General features: G+C 31.8%; 1 protein-coding gene across 3 annotated transcripts in view; it reads left to right on the top strand.

The window, feature by feature from the left end:
- Positions 1 to 1,103: 1,103 nt before the first annotated feature.
- The window catches only part of LOC124369010 (succinate--CoA ligase [GDP-forming] subunit beta, mitochondrial), a 45,069-nt gene continuing 27,572 nt past the window's right edge, over positions 1,104 to 18,600 (top strand). Inside the window, exons 1-3 of one of the 3 annotated variants that reach the window (XM_046826635.1) lie at positions 1,104 to 1,197; positions 8,969 to 9,047; positions 14,679 to 14,817. In XM_046826635.1, coding sequence (XP_046682591.1) covers positions 8,976 to 9,047; positions 14,679 to 14,817 — 211 coding nt within the window. In that variant the 5' untranslated portion in view covers positions 1,104 to 1,197; positions 8,969 to 8,975. Of the gene's footprint in view, positions 1,357 to 8,968; positions 9,048 to 14,678; positions 14,818 to 18,600 lie in introns of all 3 variants that reach the window. The other 2 variants (XM_046826633.1, XM_046826634.1) reach the window with 2 other exon arrangements.

Below are 18,600 nucleotides of genomic sequence, written 5' to 3' on the forward strand. Positions count from 1 at the left end.
ACAGTATCAGGGTATTTTGTGAGATAGATTGTTTTAATTTGTAAAGTTGTTCAATCACCTGTCTTAAGATAGGCTTTCTATATTACTAGTGCATGGATTTTGATTGCATGGACTGACTGAAACCTGCATGGTTTGATTAAACTAGACTAAATTATATCACATACCGTATTGTATTTTATACCTAATGGCCTAATAAATAATTATATCATTGTAACCCATCACGCGTAACCGGGTTAAAGAAGTGAGGCTTGCTGATTATTATCGCATCTATCAATCATACACTCATTTTGTTTGTGGAACCCACTCGATCGCCGGTTAATGAAGTACCGACCAACACAAAAAGAAGCCACGAGCCTAAACGTATTACTCTTTGATGCGACGTGGTATAGAATTACGTACCAGATTGAGATGGTAGCCTACGACCGACCAGGCTCGAAAAGAATAGTCAACTACATCACCAATTCGCGTCATCACTCATAACTTATTTATTTTCCAAAATGGTTTACTGGCTTAAATTATGTTTAATTATTGGAAATAATTCTCGCATACGCTATAAATCTTTGAACGGTAAATGAGTCCAACAGCCAGTCCATTCATTGTGATGACAAGTAAATTAAGGTGACAAAATAAATAAACAAATGACAAAAATTTTAAACCACACTATATAAACCACATATAATAGGTATTTTATTGTTAATGTTAATTATTTGTACTATATAAGATATAATTATAAATGGTAAATATTACAAAATAACATATGATTATATTTCAGTGATTAGTACCTACCAAAGTTTGCTGTGATATTTTAAAAATATTACAATTTCTCAATTATTAATTAAATTACATATATTTAGGCTACTTATAAATCTACTATGACGTATAGATACATTCGAGTAATACCCATATTTTACAACGTTTTTATTTTTCATGATATTGGTAGTAGTACCTACCAAAGTTTGCTGTGATATTTTAAAAATATTACAATTTCTCAATTATTAATTAAATTACATATATTTAGGCTACTTATAAATCTACTATGACGTATAGATACATTCGAGTAATACCCATATTTTACAACGTTTTTATTTTTCATGTTATTGGTAGTAGCACAGCTGGTTGTGTAAACAAAGCAGACGAACTCGAATGATTGCCGGCTGTAAGTTTGTTTGGTGGGAACGGGAGGCGATAGAGGGCAAGGTACGTGTAAAAACAAATAATACAACCAGGAATTCCGGGTTGATACTAGCCAGAATTAGAAAAAATTGGTGGGGGAGTACAGGGTAAGGTACAACGTGGCTGTTATTCTTTATTAGTTAAGTAATCGCTTCGGTGTTTATCACTTTCGTCTTCTTTATTGTAAGTGTACTCTTAACCTTTGTAATTTATTATGAAACATAACCTCTTATATAAAATAAGTCAAAAATTATAAAGAATGTATACATATGTTTATAGTAATTCTATTATTAAATATAGATTAGTAAGGATATAATCAATATGACGTAACTAATAAATGTACATTACATGGAAATCATCACTGCTCAAAATTTATTAGGACATAAACCATAGAAAGCTTGGATGGAATTTTTTAAATTCAGTTACTTATGTATTAAATATTAATTTAATAATAAATAGGCATAGTTGTTCCATTTGTTTAATTTTAAAATTGATGAGCTATAATTGCAATATTGATATCCACTCACGAGCTTATTTCTATATTATAATTTAATACAATTTTCATTTTATTCCACATAGGTTAACTTACTACTGTAAAAGTATGTTCAATATAAAGTCTTAACCCTTTGAGTGCCGCAGCGTCTACATAGTAGATGTTGTGAAATGTGCATAAATTGCCGGCATCTACCCAGTAGACGATTTTTATTTAATTAATATCACATATAATTCATTTTTGTTTTGACAAATAACTTATTTCACGGCAATCTACAAGTTTCGAACTATCAATTGTGATTGATTTTTATTGTTCACCGCCCCCTTGTAGTTATTTGTCATCAGAAAAAAACAGATGACGCAATAGTTGATCAGCTGCTACTTGTTGCCATTAACTACACAGTTTCGTTCATTGTGTGTTTACATTGTGCTAGTTTCGTGTGTTTATGCTGAAAACTTTTGTTATTACTATTCTGCAATTGTGTTCAGTAAAACTTACAATGCATTTACAAACTTCTTTTTCCGTGTTTAGTGACATATATTTTATTGTTGGATTGGTGATGAACTAAAACGCAAGTTCCAATCAAACTATTGATTTTAGGTGAAGTAAGGTTATAGAAGTAAGGTTATATTGTAGGCCTGTGTATATTTTTATATACTTTTTATATAATTAGTATTTTACAGTCGTCTTACTTCATTGAGTGAAATAGGGTAGTTATAATATTGTTTCTAAACTTTTGACAAACTTGAACAAAAATTGATTTTTGTTGTATTTTGTATATATTGCAGTATCTGGTTAAATATTACTGTAACACACCATATTATGCATTATTTTTGTTCAGTTTTTCATGCTCTTTCATATGGTATAGCTAAAAAAAATTTAAAAAAATATTGTATAAATAAAATTTTAGTTCAAACTTGAAATTTATTTTTTTTCATTTTTTAGTTTTTTGTTATAACCTATATTCTTTTTGTTTAAATAAAAATAAAATTATAATATTATATGGAAAAAATACCTTGTTTTATAACACACAAACCAAAAAAAAAAATTATTCAAATCGGTTGAATAGTTTTTTTTAATATAGTTTTTTTCCCCACACGCTTGCAAAACAGAAGGCAATGCTCCGGCAATTTATGCGTATGACTTGGGAATTATGCTGTGGCACTCAAAGGGTTAATAACTTTCTCTTGACAGGAAGTAACATTGTATTCTACTCTCTACAGAGACACAGTTATTTTACTTTCTAGTAGCTCTCTATGTTTATTACTAGCCTATTAGTCTAGTACATTGCTAAAAAATGTTATTCATGGACTATTGAAGTTATGGTGTACATAAGTGTTATATATAATGGATTATTACATAGAATCCTAAATGTGCTTTTTATTAAAACTTTTGTTATTCAAGGCTGCAGTATAATAAGCGGCCACCAAGGAAAGCGAATCATCCATATTCATGATTATCGAATCACTGATATTCATGAATAATAACTCCTCAATGTAACTACTGAAACCAATTTAAGTTATAGGTATTTCATTCAAATTAAAGTATAGTTGAAATGTTTTAATTTATTAAAAAGTAATAATTTAATCTTGAATTATAAAACTATCTAGGCACTGTAGGGGAGACCGGGGGCACTATTGGACGTAATTTCATGTTTCACTTTATGCATTTTTCTAATTATGAAAACTGTTAGTTAAAAAATTTTAGTTTTTTGCCTTTGTGTTTAGTTGGTCTTCTAGAACCCCACAACAAATTTTTCTAGATAATTTGAGCACCCTTTTTATGTGGATTATTTTTTTTTATAAACCTCTACATTTTGTCCAAATTTTGCCCCGTCGGGGCAGTTTTTGGACAAAATGATTTTTTATTGGGGCACAATTGGACAGTGCTAAAAATTGGTTTAATTGGACATAAAAATAACTCATTTATAGGTTTCAAACATCATCTATATTTAAGTAAACATATATACAAACTTTATAACTGAAAAAAAACAGAAGACACACGTAAAAAAACTATTTGAAATTAAAAGTAGTCAAATTTTCCTTGAAAACAAAGCAGTTTGCTGCTCTGGATGTCCCACCAATTATATCTGGTTGTCGCAGCTTGAACTCGATGTCTTTTGGTTTCGACAAAGCTGACTTCAACATTTTCTGGGAAGTAAAACTTGTAAGAGTTTTGGTTCTTTTTGAGAAATTTCACACTGAAACCATCAGTCCACATGCTCCTCTATTTGGCCAATAAAGTGGTAGATGGCCTTCTTAGAAGCAAACTTTGTCAGTATGAAGTCATTTGTGGCATAGTTTTTATCAGGAAGGTAATCAAACAGTTCTTCTTCATCCTCAGAAAAGTCTTCAGGACTAAGGCCCTCCATCGTCTAGTTTTATTTGTATCTCATCTTCGTTGCTAGATGAGTCATCTTGATACAGCTTTCTACAGGCCCCCCCTCAGTTTTTTTCTTCTTACTTTCCTTTTTTACTGCCCTCTCTTGTTTTCTTTTTTCCACCAACATTTTCTTATGTTCTTTTTCTTTTAACTCTGCTACAAGAGCATCTTTCTCTGGAGTATCAGTCAGAATTCGCGAACGACCTTTTTTTTCGGCCTCGCCTTTCCTTTCCCTTAGGAACGTATTTGGGGTAAGGCATGACATCCTCTGGAGTAAGCGTCAATGTAGTAGGTCTTTTAACATTTACTGGTTGTGGCGTTGATGGGCCAGGTACATTCGGGTCAATAGTTGGCTTGTTTGATGATTGTGAGCCTTGTGGGTCGTCAGAGCTTTGGCTATTTTCCATCAACGGAAAGTCACATGACGTACCAGGCACTGGATTATGGTTGTTGGTTTCTTCTACTTGCGATGACCTAACACGGTCAGTCACACTGGCACCCTTGAAATCATTGTCAGTGAACACACTGCGGCTGAGTGGATAGATTCCAGCTTTAACGAAATCCACTTTTGATGTTAGATGCAGTGAAAGATTCAACAAATGGTTTAGCAGTAAGCTGAGCAATTTCTCGAATTGTAATCGTATGACCAGGATGTTGAGATAGCCAGAGATTGAATTCAGAACGTAAGCGCCTTTTAAACGGACTAAAAACTGCTACATCCAGCGGCTGACTTTTGTGCGTTGTGTGTGGATGGCTAGTGATTCATATGTATGCCATGATCTCTGCTGTACATCACCACATCCAAGCCAATGTGGGACTCATGATTATCCAGGGTTAAAACCACGGGGTTTTCTTTAGAACATTTTGTGGCCTTTTGGATATGTTTAAGCGTCTCTAAAAAGAGAGCTGATGTCATCCAACCAGAATCAGAATAAAGAGCTTTGCTTCCTTCAGGTGCCCCAATCATGTAGGCAAAGTTTGGGCGTTTTCTGGGGAAAATGTAAATTGGTGGCAAGTAAGTCCCATCGGCGCATATGACGGCACAGAAAGTTATTTGCTCCCCCCTCTCTCCTGATACGACTTGGCCCACCTGTTTTGTTCCCCTTGCTGCAATCACTTTTGGCGCCTCCAGCACAGTACTTATTCCACTCTCGTCTAAATTTAAAATTCTTGACGGAGGAACTTCTACTTTTGCGAACAAAGCTTCTAGGTTGTTCAAAATACGTTCCCACGTTGTGTTTATTAAAGCTAGTGTTCCTGGACAGACTAGTCTTTTCTGCTTGGCGAAGTGAAAGTCCTTGATGTCTCTTCATTAAAATGGTTTAGCCATTCTTCTCCTGATAAGCCTGTAGTACGCCATTTAGCAGGTATGCGTTGATCGAGATTCAAAGCCAAGGCATATTTGAAGGCTAATTCCCTGGCCATCATGTAAGTTAGGCCATAGTTCATTCTGGACCTTTCAATGCAATAGTCTGCAATTTTTTGTTCTTGTTCAGGGTGTAAATACTTGTCTTTGAGAGTATTTAGTGTTTATAAACAGGGGCCATATCTTCTATATAGTAACCTCTTTTACTGGCTGGTGCTCATCTCTTCAACCTCTTGAAATAAAGTTACATTTTCATTGCCCACAGGTCATTGACATGATCCTCATTGTTAAGCTCATCAACTCCATTACCATTGTTAGGCTCATTAGCTATAAGACTATTCTCATTGTTGACTTCCTTTTGCTTTACTTTGTTGAGTCTGAAATGTAGGGTCGACTTTTTAAGCCCATGGGCTTCGGCAAGCTTCTCTAATGGATCGGTAGTTACCATTTCTATAGTCATTTAATGCCGCTACTATAGATTCTTCAGAAATATTAGCCCTGTCTGTTTTCTTTATATACTTCCTAACCATCTTTAACCTGGAAAAACAAAAAAAAACAGTATGTAGCAATGACAAAACATAAAATACTGTTTTGTCCAATTGTGCCCCATATTTTGTCCAAAACTGCCCCGAGGTAGGTTAAGATATAAAAATTGAAGATTACAGAAAGGAAGTGACATAACCTCAAAATGAATGAAATTCATTGCATAGTCAGTTAAACTAACAATTTCAAAATAATAGACACAATTGTTTCAGGATAATAACTTACTGTGAAAGAGATAAGTTTGTGAATATGCAAAAATCACTTCATTTTTGGGTAAAAAACATAAAATATGAACTCAATTTCTAAGAAGATGTGCCACAAATAACCCAAACTTTCCACAGTGAAATGTGACCGTCTCAGGCATACCAAAATGGGAAATTGAAGGGAGACAAAAATTTCCCTCTAGCTATAAAAGGCATTGTCCAATAGTGCCCCAGTCCAATAGTGCCCCCCGGTCTCCCCTATATTTATAAAATGTAACAACAACAAAATTGTAATAATTAGCTGAATTTTTAATATTTTGAAGGATAGGCTATGCATGTCTGATACCTCATGATATGAATAACAAATGTACATTGCCATTGTACTTGCGGCCATTAGAAATGGGTGGTTCGTAAATTATTAGTGGCAGAAACGTGGTTATTCACTGGTAACGTATAACTGAGATGAAGTGTTACCAGAAATACCCTGTTATTTCAGTAACAGCTGGGCTGAATGAATTGGCGTTCTCATAACGTCACTGAAGGCAGTAAAAGAAAACTTTTCTGAGATAGTACCTAAGTTCAAGTTCTGATCACGTAGCATGATGCTATATATTACCAAGAGTGGATTTGGCTAGTGACATGTTACCACAGTAACAGGTTACTGGAACTGGAACATAATACCTGACCACGTTATATTGGTAATAAGATATTGACAAATAACAGTATTTGCCACCTCTAGCGGCCATTACTCAAATGCCATACACAAAATTTAACTTTTTTAAAACTGATTTTAATGTTCAACCGTATTACGTTGTAGGCGTCTAAGATTGTACTAAATAATATTTTTATTCTGTAAAATAAAGACAGGTGGTAATTATTAATTAGGAATATCTGTAGGTCAAATGTTTTTATATTTGATAGTAAAGATATTTCTGATTGATAGTTGGTGAACACTTGTTCAAATCAGATAAGCTGTTTCCTTCTGGCATTTTAGTTGTGTATCTGGATTCGCTGGTCTGACTTATAATCAGTCCTACTCATAAAAACATTCCCATAGCCTTCTTCTTTAGAATGCCAGTACAGCCAGCTCTTAACTCAAGAACTGGCATCTGAATTACCTTTATTGGCAAGCCAATTTTACATGTTTTGCAAGGGTATTTTATAACAAATATTAGAAATACTAAAAGTTATTTGATCATGTATTGTCATATATAATCTTTTTCTTAAATGTGTATATACTTACTAAATCAAAATTTAAAAAATATACAAATTATGCATACGTTTCTCTAGTTTCATGGACTTATTTCATAACTTTTAATTTTTATATTGACAAATATTGCAGTAGAGCATTCTTATGAAAATTTACCCAAGGATGATTCCGATAGGCGATTGGAATTCTGTGAGACAATGATTATCCGCTCTGAGGCTGATCCAAAAATGTCTTGCGATCAATTTTGTACTGATCGGATGTAAATCCTCAACGTAATCCAAGCAGAACTCAATGTGCCTGGTGTTATGGTATGGGGAGGTATTTCAAGTACTGCACTGATAGGTCCTTATTTTCTTCTTTTCTTCAAGGAAATGTTAACTCAGAAAGTTACTTACGGTTGCTGCAAGAAGTAGTAATTCCCAAGCTCAGAAACAATCCTGTTTTCAGTATTCATTCGCTCATCTGGCAACAAGATGGTGCCCCAGCTCATTTCGGTATCCAAGTTCGAGATTTTTAAATAACACATTTAATGAATGGATTGGTCGCTGTGGTACAATCGATTGGCCTGTGCGTTCGCCAGACCTGACTTCAAGTGATTTTTCACTGTGGGGTATTGTAAAGTAGACTGTGTATGATTAAAAACCACAAAATCTTGACGAACTCAGAAACCTTATTAGAAATGCATTTGAACTTGTTAATAACGATAAACCTTTATTGCTAAAAATTTGTGATTCTGTTCTTAGTCGTTGTATGAAGTGTATACAAAATTAAGGTGGACATTTTGAACAACTGATTTAACATTGTATGGTAATATGTAAGTAATTTCATATAATGAATTTGTTTTCTCGCGAAAAAGTGTTTATTCAATTAACCTATAACGCCTTTAAATTTCTCTCCTAGGGAAACTGGTATATGCGCCACCCTGTATAATGAATCTAAGTTTGGGAAACACGTACTGAGTTTGTGTCTGCAAATTGACATAAGATGTTTTAAGTGGTGTTTTAAACCTATAAATCAGTGATTTAAATGCTCATAAAAGATTAAAGTGAGTGATTTATTTTCCCAGCTAGTGAAATCAGTTATTGAAAATTTAACAGGGTATATTGAAATTAATCTGCTTTATAAAAAAAGTAATATTGCAACAGTGAGAGAGATATTGCAACTATGTAGTTTTGACAAGTGAGAGTCAAAAATACATAGTATAAAAGTGCATCACACTACATAAACAATGAACATCATCATATGGCTCAAAATAAGTGGGGCTAAATGCTGATCAAATTTGATAAACTCACACCAAATCTTCATCAATATGACATTCAACTTCTGAGCATTGTCATTATGACAAAAAATGTGGGCTATAATAATTTACACAAATTGAACATCTTCATAATATGATACAAAAATGTGCGACCTCAATAATTGACAAACATTTGTCTACTTCATCTGGTGACCAACTAGTGGGGCTAATAAAATTAACACAAATCGACGTATGATCAACATCACATTATAAAGTTATAATATTTAAGACATTTAATGTTATTTAATACTTTGTTTTACTTACATTCAGTACATAAGGTTTACATATTAATTTGTTCTAGGTCAAAAATGGCTGTTGTTTTCCAGTCTTCACTCAGAGTCTGCAGAAGGAGTTTACAGTTTACCCCTGTATCACTCAAGGTAAAACTAAAAGTTACTGTGCTAAATTAGTCCATCGATCTAGGGGACCAGGAGGAATCAGGGTTTGTGGGTGGGGGAGGATAACAATTAGGGAGGGGTAGGTATAAGAGGAGGGGATTTAACAGGTTTGTCAACATTCATATAAGAATTGGAACGAAAGATTTTGTTGCATAGACATTTACAAAAATAGTAATGGTTCTCTCTCTTGTGGTACTAGTGAGTGTATTTTAAAGTATACTACTACTACTACTACTATTGTGTTAGAATGGTTAGAAAAGATGTGTTGTTTTCTTTTACTTCGTAAGGGAAATTTAAATTTTTGTGCAATTCCAAGGTCGGCTTATTGTTCTGCTACGTAGAATAATATGGTTAAGTGAGGTTGTAGTATTTTTTAGTTCTCAGGCAAGAGTGATCAGCTTTTAAAATTTTATATTTTACTGATCACAAGGGATGTTTTTTTGTTCATCGCCATCATCGTGAGGCAGGATGATTGGAGGCATTACTTTCAGCCTGTTTTATTACTAGTTCCTTTAACATTTGTTTCTTTTCAGCCATTCAGATAAAAATTTAATCGTTTTCTGTTTTTTTAATTATTATTATTTACTTTTTAAGCATTTTCATTTAAAAAAAACAACAAATATTGTGAACCGGTTATAGTAAACATTTAACCTCATCTTTTCACAATTTGCAACGATATTCCAGACGGGGTCAGGCGTACAGAGAAGTATAATACTAAAAGATGACAAAAATGTAAAAAAGACACACATTAATCAGATATGTCATAGACTTTTTTGTGACTGTTAAGTTATAAATTGATCCTAATATGATAGTGTTAACCTAAATAAGTATTGTTCTTTAAAATAGTTTGTTTGATTATATTATAAGTCAATTGTAATTAGATAATTTTTAATTATATTGGCTATATAAATATAGTACTGTACCACTTGAAATGTCAATAGCATTGTTTCCCCTGTTACACATACCCTTGGGTGTAGTGTCTCATATTTAATTTTGATAACTGTAAATTTTGAATAAATAATTAAGACCATTTAATAAAAAATGTGTAGAATTTTACATTTTACTATTACTCATTTCCCAAATGCTGTGGCAAGGTTCATTAATACTGTATGAGGAGACAACATGTATTAAATAAAACAAACATGTATGAAATAGGAGTCCATCCTATAATAAAAAAATTAAATACCATCCTGACTAAATGTTTCTAAACTAACTCTTCTTTTCATTGTTATTCCCTTCAACTTGTAGTATCCATTTCCTCGGGACTCAAACCTTATTGCTCAAAACCTATGAATAACACAAACATTCTGTTAATTTCCAATTGATACAAAATTGAATCTATAAGTTACTTAAATTCAGTGTTAAGTCTACTTTTTTTTTATTATGTATTACATTTCAACATTATATATGATTCAACAGAATTTATATTTTACCACAAAGAGAATATTCTTTGCTTAGTTTATTTTGTGGTCAGTAAGAAGAATGAACAAGTTCAATAACATTTCTCTTTTGTAACTGATGTTCAGTTTAACGTCTTTGGTGAAACTGCATTTCATTAGGTTTACAGATCAGTATTTATTATAAGTTCTTCAATTTTTTCAGTTCTTTATTTTATAACGCTTTCAGCAATAATATACTCTGATTACTGAGGATTATGAAGCATTACTTCAGCAAATTACGCTCTTTGCCTCAGCAACTGGAGTCAAATATTCTTAAGTAATGGCTTTGATACCCAATTGGATTTTGGATATTTTGTTAGTGAATATCCGCAATTTTATTTTGTTGCTGGTGAGGAGGAGTAATTCTCTAGCTATTCTAGCTAGCCCAAATAGAAAGGCAGGTGATACTATAAAGTCGGTTCAAGGTCATGATAAGAATGACTCAAATGTTACAGGGAGTGTATAGAGCAAAGATCAGTTTGCTTTATAGCACTTATCTACTCATCTTATATGCCTTTATGGAAACAACCTTTAAATTGTATTAAAGTTTATTTTTAAATTACAATTTGAGGTTGCTTCCTAAAGATCTGTGCAATTTGTTCATATAGAAATTGACTGTACTTAATATTGAGGGTCATAGCTATCACCCTACTACTATACTGGTCCCAAAAACCACAAAAGCTTTAACCCTGGAACAGGTATTCGACATTATAATGTCGATCTGACACACACCCGTTTTGGCAATTCATATAGTATATAATTCAACAAGACATCTTACATGTGAACAAAATGACATTGAGTTGCAAGTTTTTTTCACCCACTAACAAAACTGAGGTCAAAAATATAATTTTAAATCTGAGCAACAGTAGTTCAAGTGGATGGGATGAGATCCCTAATAAGATACAAATGGTCCTAAATGGTCTGTTGATACAATCTCTGATGTACTAAGTGGACTTATAAATAAGTCCTTATGTGAAGGAATTTTTCCTGAACTATTGAAGTTATCAGAAATTCACCGAATACATAAAAAGGGTTCACGTAGCGAAATAAACAATTCTAGACCAATTTCTCTTCTAAGTTCGATTTCAAAAATTTATGAAAAAATTATCCATAGCAGACTTTTTGACTTTTTAGAATCTAATAACAAATTATGTAAAGAGCAGTATGGCTTTAGAAAAAATTCTAGTACACAAGCAGCTCTGTTCTCTTTCGTAAACAGTACCATTGAAGCCTTGGATGAGTCAAGTTACACTGCAGGAGTTTTCTGTGACTTATCTAAGGCTTTTGTTTGTGTAAACCACACACTTTTACTGACAAAGTTAAGAAGAATGGGTGTCAAAGGCACAGCTCTTACACTATTACATTCTTATTTATTTAACCGTAAACAGACGACAGTTATTACTAATAAATCATTAAAATATTATTCTAATTGGGCAGATGTAAAACATGGTGTACCCCAAGGGTCAATATTAGGCCCATTGTTATTCATTATCTATGTCAATGATCTGCCAAATTACCTCCCTAAAGAAGTTTGTAGCCTCTTTTTATATGCAGGTGATACAACTGCTCTAATTAGACGGAAAATGTTAAGTGACTTAGAACTTTACACCAAAGATGTCATTGACAAACTTCACAAAATTTTCCTTACTCACGGTCTGTTGTTAAATCGAGACAAGACCAATACGTTACGCTTTAAATTAAGAAATGATAATTTTTGTAAAGGGTTTAGTAATAATACACACGTAGCAAAATTTTTAGGCATACATTTAGACACTAAATTAAATTTTTCCGACCATATCAATATGTTAAATAAGAAACAATTCAACCAGATATGCTTTGAGTATACTAGTTCGAATAACATCTTTGGAAGTTGGTTTAGCTGTATATTATGCCCATGTATACTCGATGTTGAGTTATGGAATTACTTTGTGGGGTAACTGCTCAGATGTGCAAAAACTTTATTAGTCAAAAGTCAATTATTAGAACAATAGGTCATTGCAACTCAAGAACAACATGTAAACCGTTATTTAAAAAATTTACCATCCTTACTTTGCCATGTATATACATTTTTGAAATGCTTAAATTAGTACATAAGAATCCTGATCAATTTGTAAAATACAAATTTAATCATAGATATCACACAAGAAATTGTAATTTGTTTCAATATCCGGCACATAAACTAAAAAAATTTGAAACTAGTTCTCTTTATCTAGGTTTGAAATTATATAATAATATTCCACAGGCATATAAAAAACTTCCCTTATCTACATTTACAAAAAAATTAAAAGAAGTACTTTGTCAAAAAACATATTATAGTATAAATGAATTCTTTGAAGATAGTTTATGATGATAACGAATAGTAAAAATATATCTTTAAAAATATGTACAATGGGTTTAGCCTTAGATTTAATCAATGTTTTATAGATCAATGTGTCAAAAGTTATTTTTTATAAGTATGAAAGTAATGTTTTAGAATAAGTTTAGTTATGTAGTTTTTAATCATTGACTATGTACCAGTTTTTATTACATTGTGATACCAGAAAACGTATTGTACAATAAATATTTGTCTATTGTCTATTGTCTATTGACTATTTATATACCATTTCAAACAGAAAGAATTGCTGATTTCAGTGCTGAAATTTGTTTTGCTGTTTCGGCAACAGTGATGTCACATTGACGTGATAAACTTGCCAGACGAAATGTATTGTTTGTTTCTCCAAGTACAAAAAATGTTTAATAGCTTTACATATAGACAATATATTCATTAGGAATCACAAGAAATAAATACCTTTTAGACCTGCCCTCAATTAGACTACATCAAATTAAAAATAGTCATACGTTTTTAAGAATAAAACTCTTAACTAGTTACCAAAAAAAGAATGGGATGTTCCAGTCAGTAAATTTAAAGTAAATGGAATGATGGTTGAGCATTAAGGCTTTTTCCTCAGTTCATGACTACCTGACCTGATATTTACTCCTTAACGATTTAAACCTGCTTTTAATTTAGTTACAAGATTTTATTGATAAATAGGTGTTAATTATTTGTCTGTTATCGTCACTGTAACAATTTATTTTAGTATAATATAAGATTTTGTTCCTTGAATTACATGAGTGAATAGGTTTGGAAAGATGTCCTTAATTATTGTCTATAATAAACCTATACAGTAACATATTTTGACTGTGTATCACATAATCTGTAATTGTGCTTATTGACAATAAAAATATCTTGAATTTTGAAATAAAAACCATTCTTAAAGTCGATAAACAGTTTTTCTTGTTTTCAAATATTATTAAAGTATGCAGTATTTTTTAATGTAAAGAAAAATTCTTTGTTTGAATAAGATTTAAACCGTTTTTGGTGTCTCTGCTGCTTGACACTACTAGGAAGGAGTCCGGTCAATATGGCTATAACAATAGAAATTAGGAAACACTGAAATGGATTGATGAAATTTAATATGAAAACGTAAACTTGTGCGATAAGACACATACAGCAAGAAGAAAATTTTCAAACAAATGAGTAGAAATTATATATTATAAGTAAATAATCTAAGGAGGCCAAGATCCTTTTTTAAGGGCCAGCCTATTACCTAAACTCTGTTTTCCTTATACTTTTATTGAAAAAGTTACCTTTGCCCATTATTAATATGTAGAAAGGAAGTTGAACAGTTTTGAAGTTGGTGCTCTCTTGTTTACTAGTGCTAAGAATGATATCATGATAATTTTGCTTTATTCTGTTAAACTCGTAACTTATGAGACTCTAGATAACATTATAGAAAGATATTTCAATGCCCAAAGATGTGGTATAAATTCTAATATTAAGCCCATCTCTATGCCTCTAGGATTATATATTTTGTATCCATTTTTATTATGTATGTAAAACATTCTCATATAGCATCTATATTCAATTTTTGTTAGATAAAAGTCTACAGTTTTAGAAAATAATTCTCTGCGGACAAGTTTTAACTTAGGACCTCAGTTTTTCTTGATAGTAAAATAATTCAGTCCAAATAAGCTAAATTGGTCATTTATGTGTACATGTATGTATCTATACACTTGAAAACCATTATTTATGTGTAATGAAGACTTCACACATATATCAAATGTATTGTAATAATATGGTTTTTGCTAAGAACATGTGATCACTATGTAGTGTTTACTTTGATTTATTTTCTAGGTTTGTAATCAGCAAGTGCGATATTTGAACCTATTGGAATGTCACAGCAAGGTCTTGCTTCAAGATAATGGTATAAATATTCAAAAATTCAAAATTATAGAAGATTCAAAAGACATCAAGAGTTTAAAAGAGGAATTCAGTAAGTAAGAAACAAGTATTTTTGTTTATTTAGAACTCCAAAGTAACTTTATAACGTTATATTAAACCATTAAATAAAATTACAGTAGACCTGAATTATTTGCTCTTTGCAGAGGTCTGTACAGTGGCATATTGTGGGATGAGGGTAGGGGTTTACCCTAAACCATTTGAGAAAATCTAGAATATCCCCTGAGAAGGTTCTATAATTTCATTTATTACTTTATGAATTTCTACTTAATAAGAACTCAAATAGAAATCTTATGTATTGGTTTAGATATGATACATTTGTTTTAGTTATTTGTGCAATCCAAAGATCGAACGGTAATTCAATTATTTCAGCAGCACCACACAACTTAGTAGGTTGGCCCTTATGTCTAATCGTAGTACATGGTAGTTGTAATTTTGTTACTCATAAAGAATCCTACTTTTTGTGATAAGCATGTTTAAGAATATTGTAGAGATCTCTGAAAATAAAATCTGAAATCAAATAAATCTGGCATTACACTCAACTCGATTGGTTTATATAACTTGCTTATATTAAACTTACAAATATTTACCACTAGAATCCAATTCGGAGGTATTACCATAGACAACTACTTCTGCTTGGAATACATGAGTGGACAAACCGCAGCTTATTGACCTCTCCATTTATTAAAACCATTACATGTTATTATGCGGAATACGTAAGTGGTTCGACCGCCTGGTGAGGACGCATCAGTGTGGCAGTTGGTGGATCGAACACGTCAAATCGGCACACAGATCGTCAGCTCTCTGGATTACAAGTAGCAGCAACAAGTGTTTCCCCTGTGCTTCCTATCTTCCTGTCCTTGGTGAGCGAGTCCATCACACTGAAATAGTGTTTTACAAATTGCAACATGTCAATTTGTGTTGAACACAACATGTGACAGATGGATTATGTTCGTGTTAGGTACATTTTCTAAGTAATCTAGTCTTGTATTTTCAAAACATCCTGTATCCTTTATACATAATATTAAAAAGGATAAAGTCGATGTACTCATGTTCATGTGATGAATAATAAGTGTCTTTCACCATTTTGAATTACGAATTATTTCTTTCTGACTATAGTTCTATTATAATTTTATCTAATGTAAAACTATGGTTACATGTAATTACTAACAGTAATTTTTATCTTCTACCATTCTCAATTATGTAAAAAACAATGGTAATCAATAATTACAATATTAACTCACTTTTACTTTTCTTTTCTTGAATTTTTGGACCATGTGGGACAAGATTGAACCAAGTTGAAAAATATGAATATAGTTCAATCCTACTTTTTATGGTAAATTTAATTTATTTCTTTTGAATTACTTTAATTAGTTAATACTACTTACAAACCATTAACAACTTTACAATTATTTCAGTAGTTTTACTTAATTATGAAAATTAATCCATAACTGCTACTTTGCAAAATCCCTCCCACAGTTTCTTAGTTAATCAGAAAAAGTAATACTTTCCCACCTTATGCCATAAATTTCTTTTTTTATGTCTGTTACTATACAAGGTATGTTAAAAAAGTAACAGGGAATTTCATTATTTTAGTATTTATTGATTTGTCTACATTAATGTTATCACCTTCAAAATAGTTTGTATTAGATACCATGCACTTGTGCCAGCACTTCTTGCAATCCTCAAAACACTTCTCAAACTTGATCTTTGGGATATTCTTTAGCTCTTTCAGTGACGGCCCTTTTAGGTTCTCTTTATTTCTTTTCAGATTGTTTCATGCAGAGTTGAATGTACAAGTAGTACTCCTTATTGACCGTTTCATATTGGCAAGAATTCATGATGCACTATGCCATTAAAATCAAAGAACACAATGAGCATAACCTTCACGTTTGACTGCACTTATTGAGCCTTTTTCGGTCTTGGCGATCCAGAATGCCCTACGATTCAGTTATTCTCCATCGTCGACTTCATTTAGTGACTCCTGAGCAACTGCCATTCACCGCCGGTTTTGTTCAAAATTCAACGATTTTAGGACAAATTTTGCTGTCACACCCAAAACGTTTCAAAAAAATTTCATGGTATGAGCCATATTATATGTCAACATCATCAGCGACTTCTGTGATCGTAATACGGCTATCGTTCATTACCATTTCTTCCACTTTTTTCTCGTTTTCATCGGTTGTTGATGTACTGAGGTGTCCAGAGCACTTGTCATCCTTAATGTATTTATACAATCTTTGTACACTTTGTTACACTTTATTTCATCTTTCACACAAAATTTGATACACATTGTTTGATCCATTTTTTTAACAAATAAAAATCGGCAAGCTCATAAAATATGTCTAACCTTAGCAGCTGCCACTGAAAAAGTAAAGAATTAATACAGTTAGAAATTTTATTATACTTGACAAGCTGAGTACCAGCATAATAAAAAAATCTTGGCAATTGAACTCTCCAAACCCGCAAAACTTTAAAATGCCCGTTACTTTTTGAACACACCTTGTATAAAGAGGAGTAAAGCATCAGAGTACATTTCATTTTATAAAATTAACTTCTGCACAACAATTTAGACATTAAGAACCTACTTTTATATGCCATCATCAACCCCTCACCTCATCTGGGGGATGGATGAGTTGGTGAAAAAGGTTTAAATAATAATAGAGTATCAGTTCAAACATAGTGATAAAACAAAAACAATTACAAAAAAACGCTAAATGTTTGAGAACTTGAACAAAATTGCAGGTACTTTTAGATTTCGAATATTGAGTACTATATAGTGCATACAATTTTTTTCATAAGGTTTATCAACAAACAGGCAATGGAAATGTCAAAAAATAACTTATGATAAAAAGAGCTGTTTCACGTTTGAAGTTCATTAAACACTTTACTTACTGTTTACATTTTCTCATGTTAAGATTCCAGAAAGTGTAAAAAGTTGTTTATCACATCTCGACTTGTGACACATAATGTTTCCAGATTTCTTATATTAATTAATCTTTAAAGCGCGGAAATGGGAATAGCTTGCCTTATATAAGTTTATTGTGTACATTATAATTCACGAAAATGCTGAGAATATGTAGGAATGCATGATTGTATTGATTTTCAACTTTTGAGAAGCAAATTAGATTGCATTACACGTGAAAACCAATAAAAAACCAGTTCTATTTTTTTATCAATGTTTTGTCTTACAATGTATAGCAATGTATTACAATGTATTACAAAGTATAGCATGCAGATATAACCATTTTTTAAATATCCACCATTTTATTTAGGGTAGTTTAATTGTCATCTTATCATATTATTTGATTTTAAAGACCTGTAAAAATTTCATGTAAATTTACCTAATTTGACATTTAAGATTTAGGGAAGGTTAAAGATCAGTGGTTACAAAAATGTTATTTGTTAGCCTTAATTCATATTCACACTTTCATTTCTATAATTTAAAAATGATTACTCTGATCCAATATTTCTCAGCACTTTGCTTTTAAAAAGGAGTTTTAAACAAAAAAGTTGTCTTTTCAATCATTATTGGTTATAAAAATAGTGAATGTTTTTTTACAGTATATACATACATACATACATTCAATTGCACTCAGGAAGATATGCTGAGTATATTGATATAAAATACTTGAGGTTTACATAAACAAACACCAGTTTTTTCTATCTTTTGCATATGACAAATCTGACATACATTTTTTAACAAATCTTTACTCTATACATAAAAAATGTGCCTAAACGTGTACAAATGTGTACAAAAAACTATAATTATGAAATAATATGAAAGGGCATTTCCTTGCTAATAAAACAGTATGCA

Source organism: Homalodisca vitripennis, chromosome X, assembly GCF_021130785.1.
Source record: "Homalodisca vitripennis isolate AUS2020 chromosome X, UT_GWSS_2.1, whole genome shotgun sequence".
Taxonomy (NCBI): domain Eukaryota; kingdom Metazoa; phylum Arthropoda; class Insecta; order Hemiptera; family Cicadellidae; genus Homalodisca; species Homalodisca vitripennis.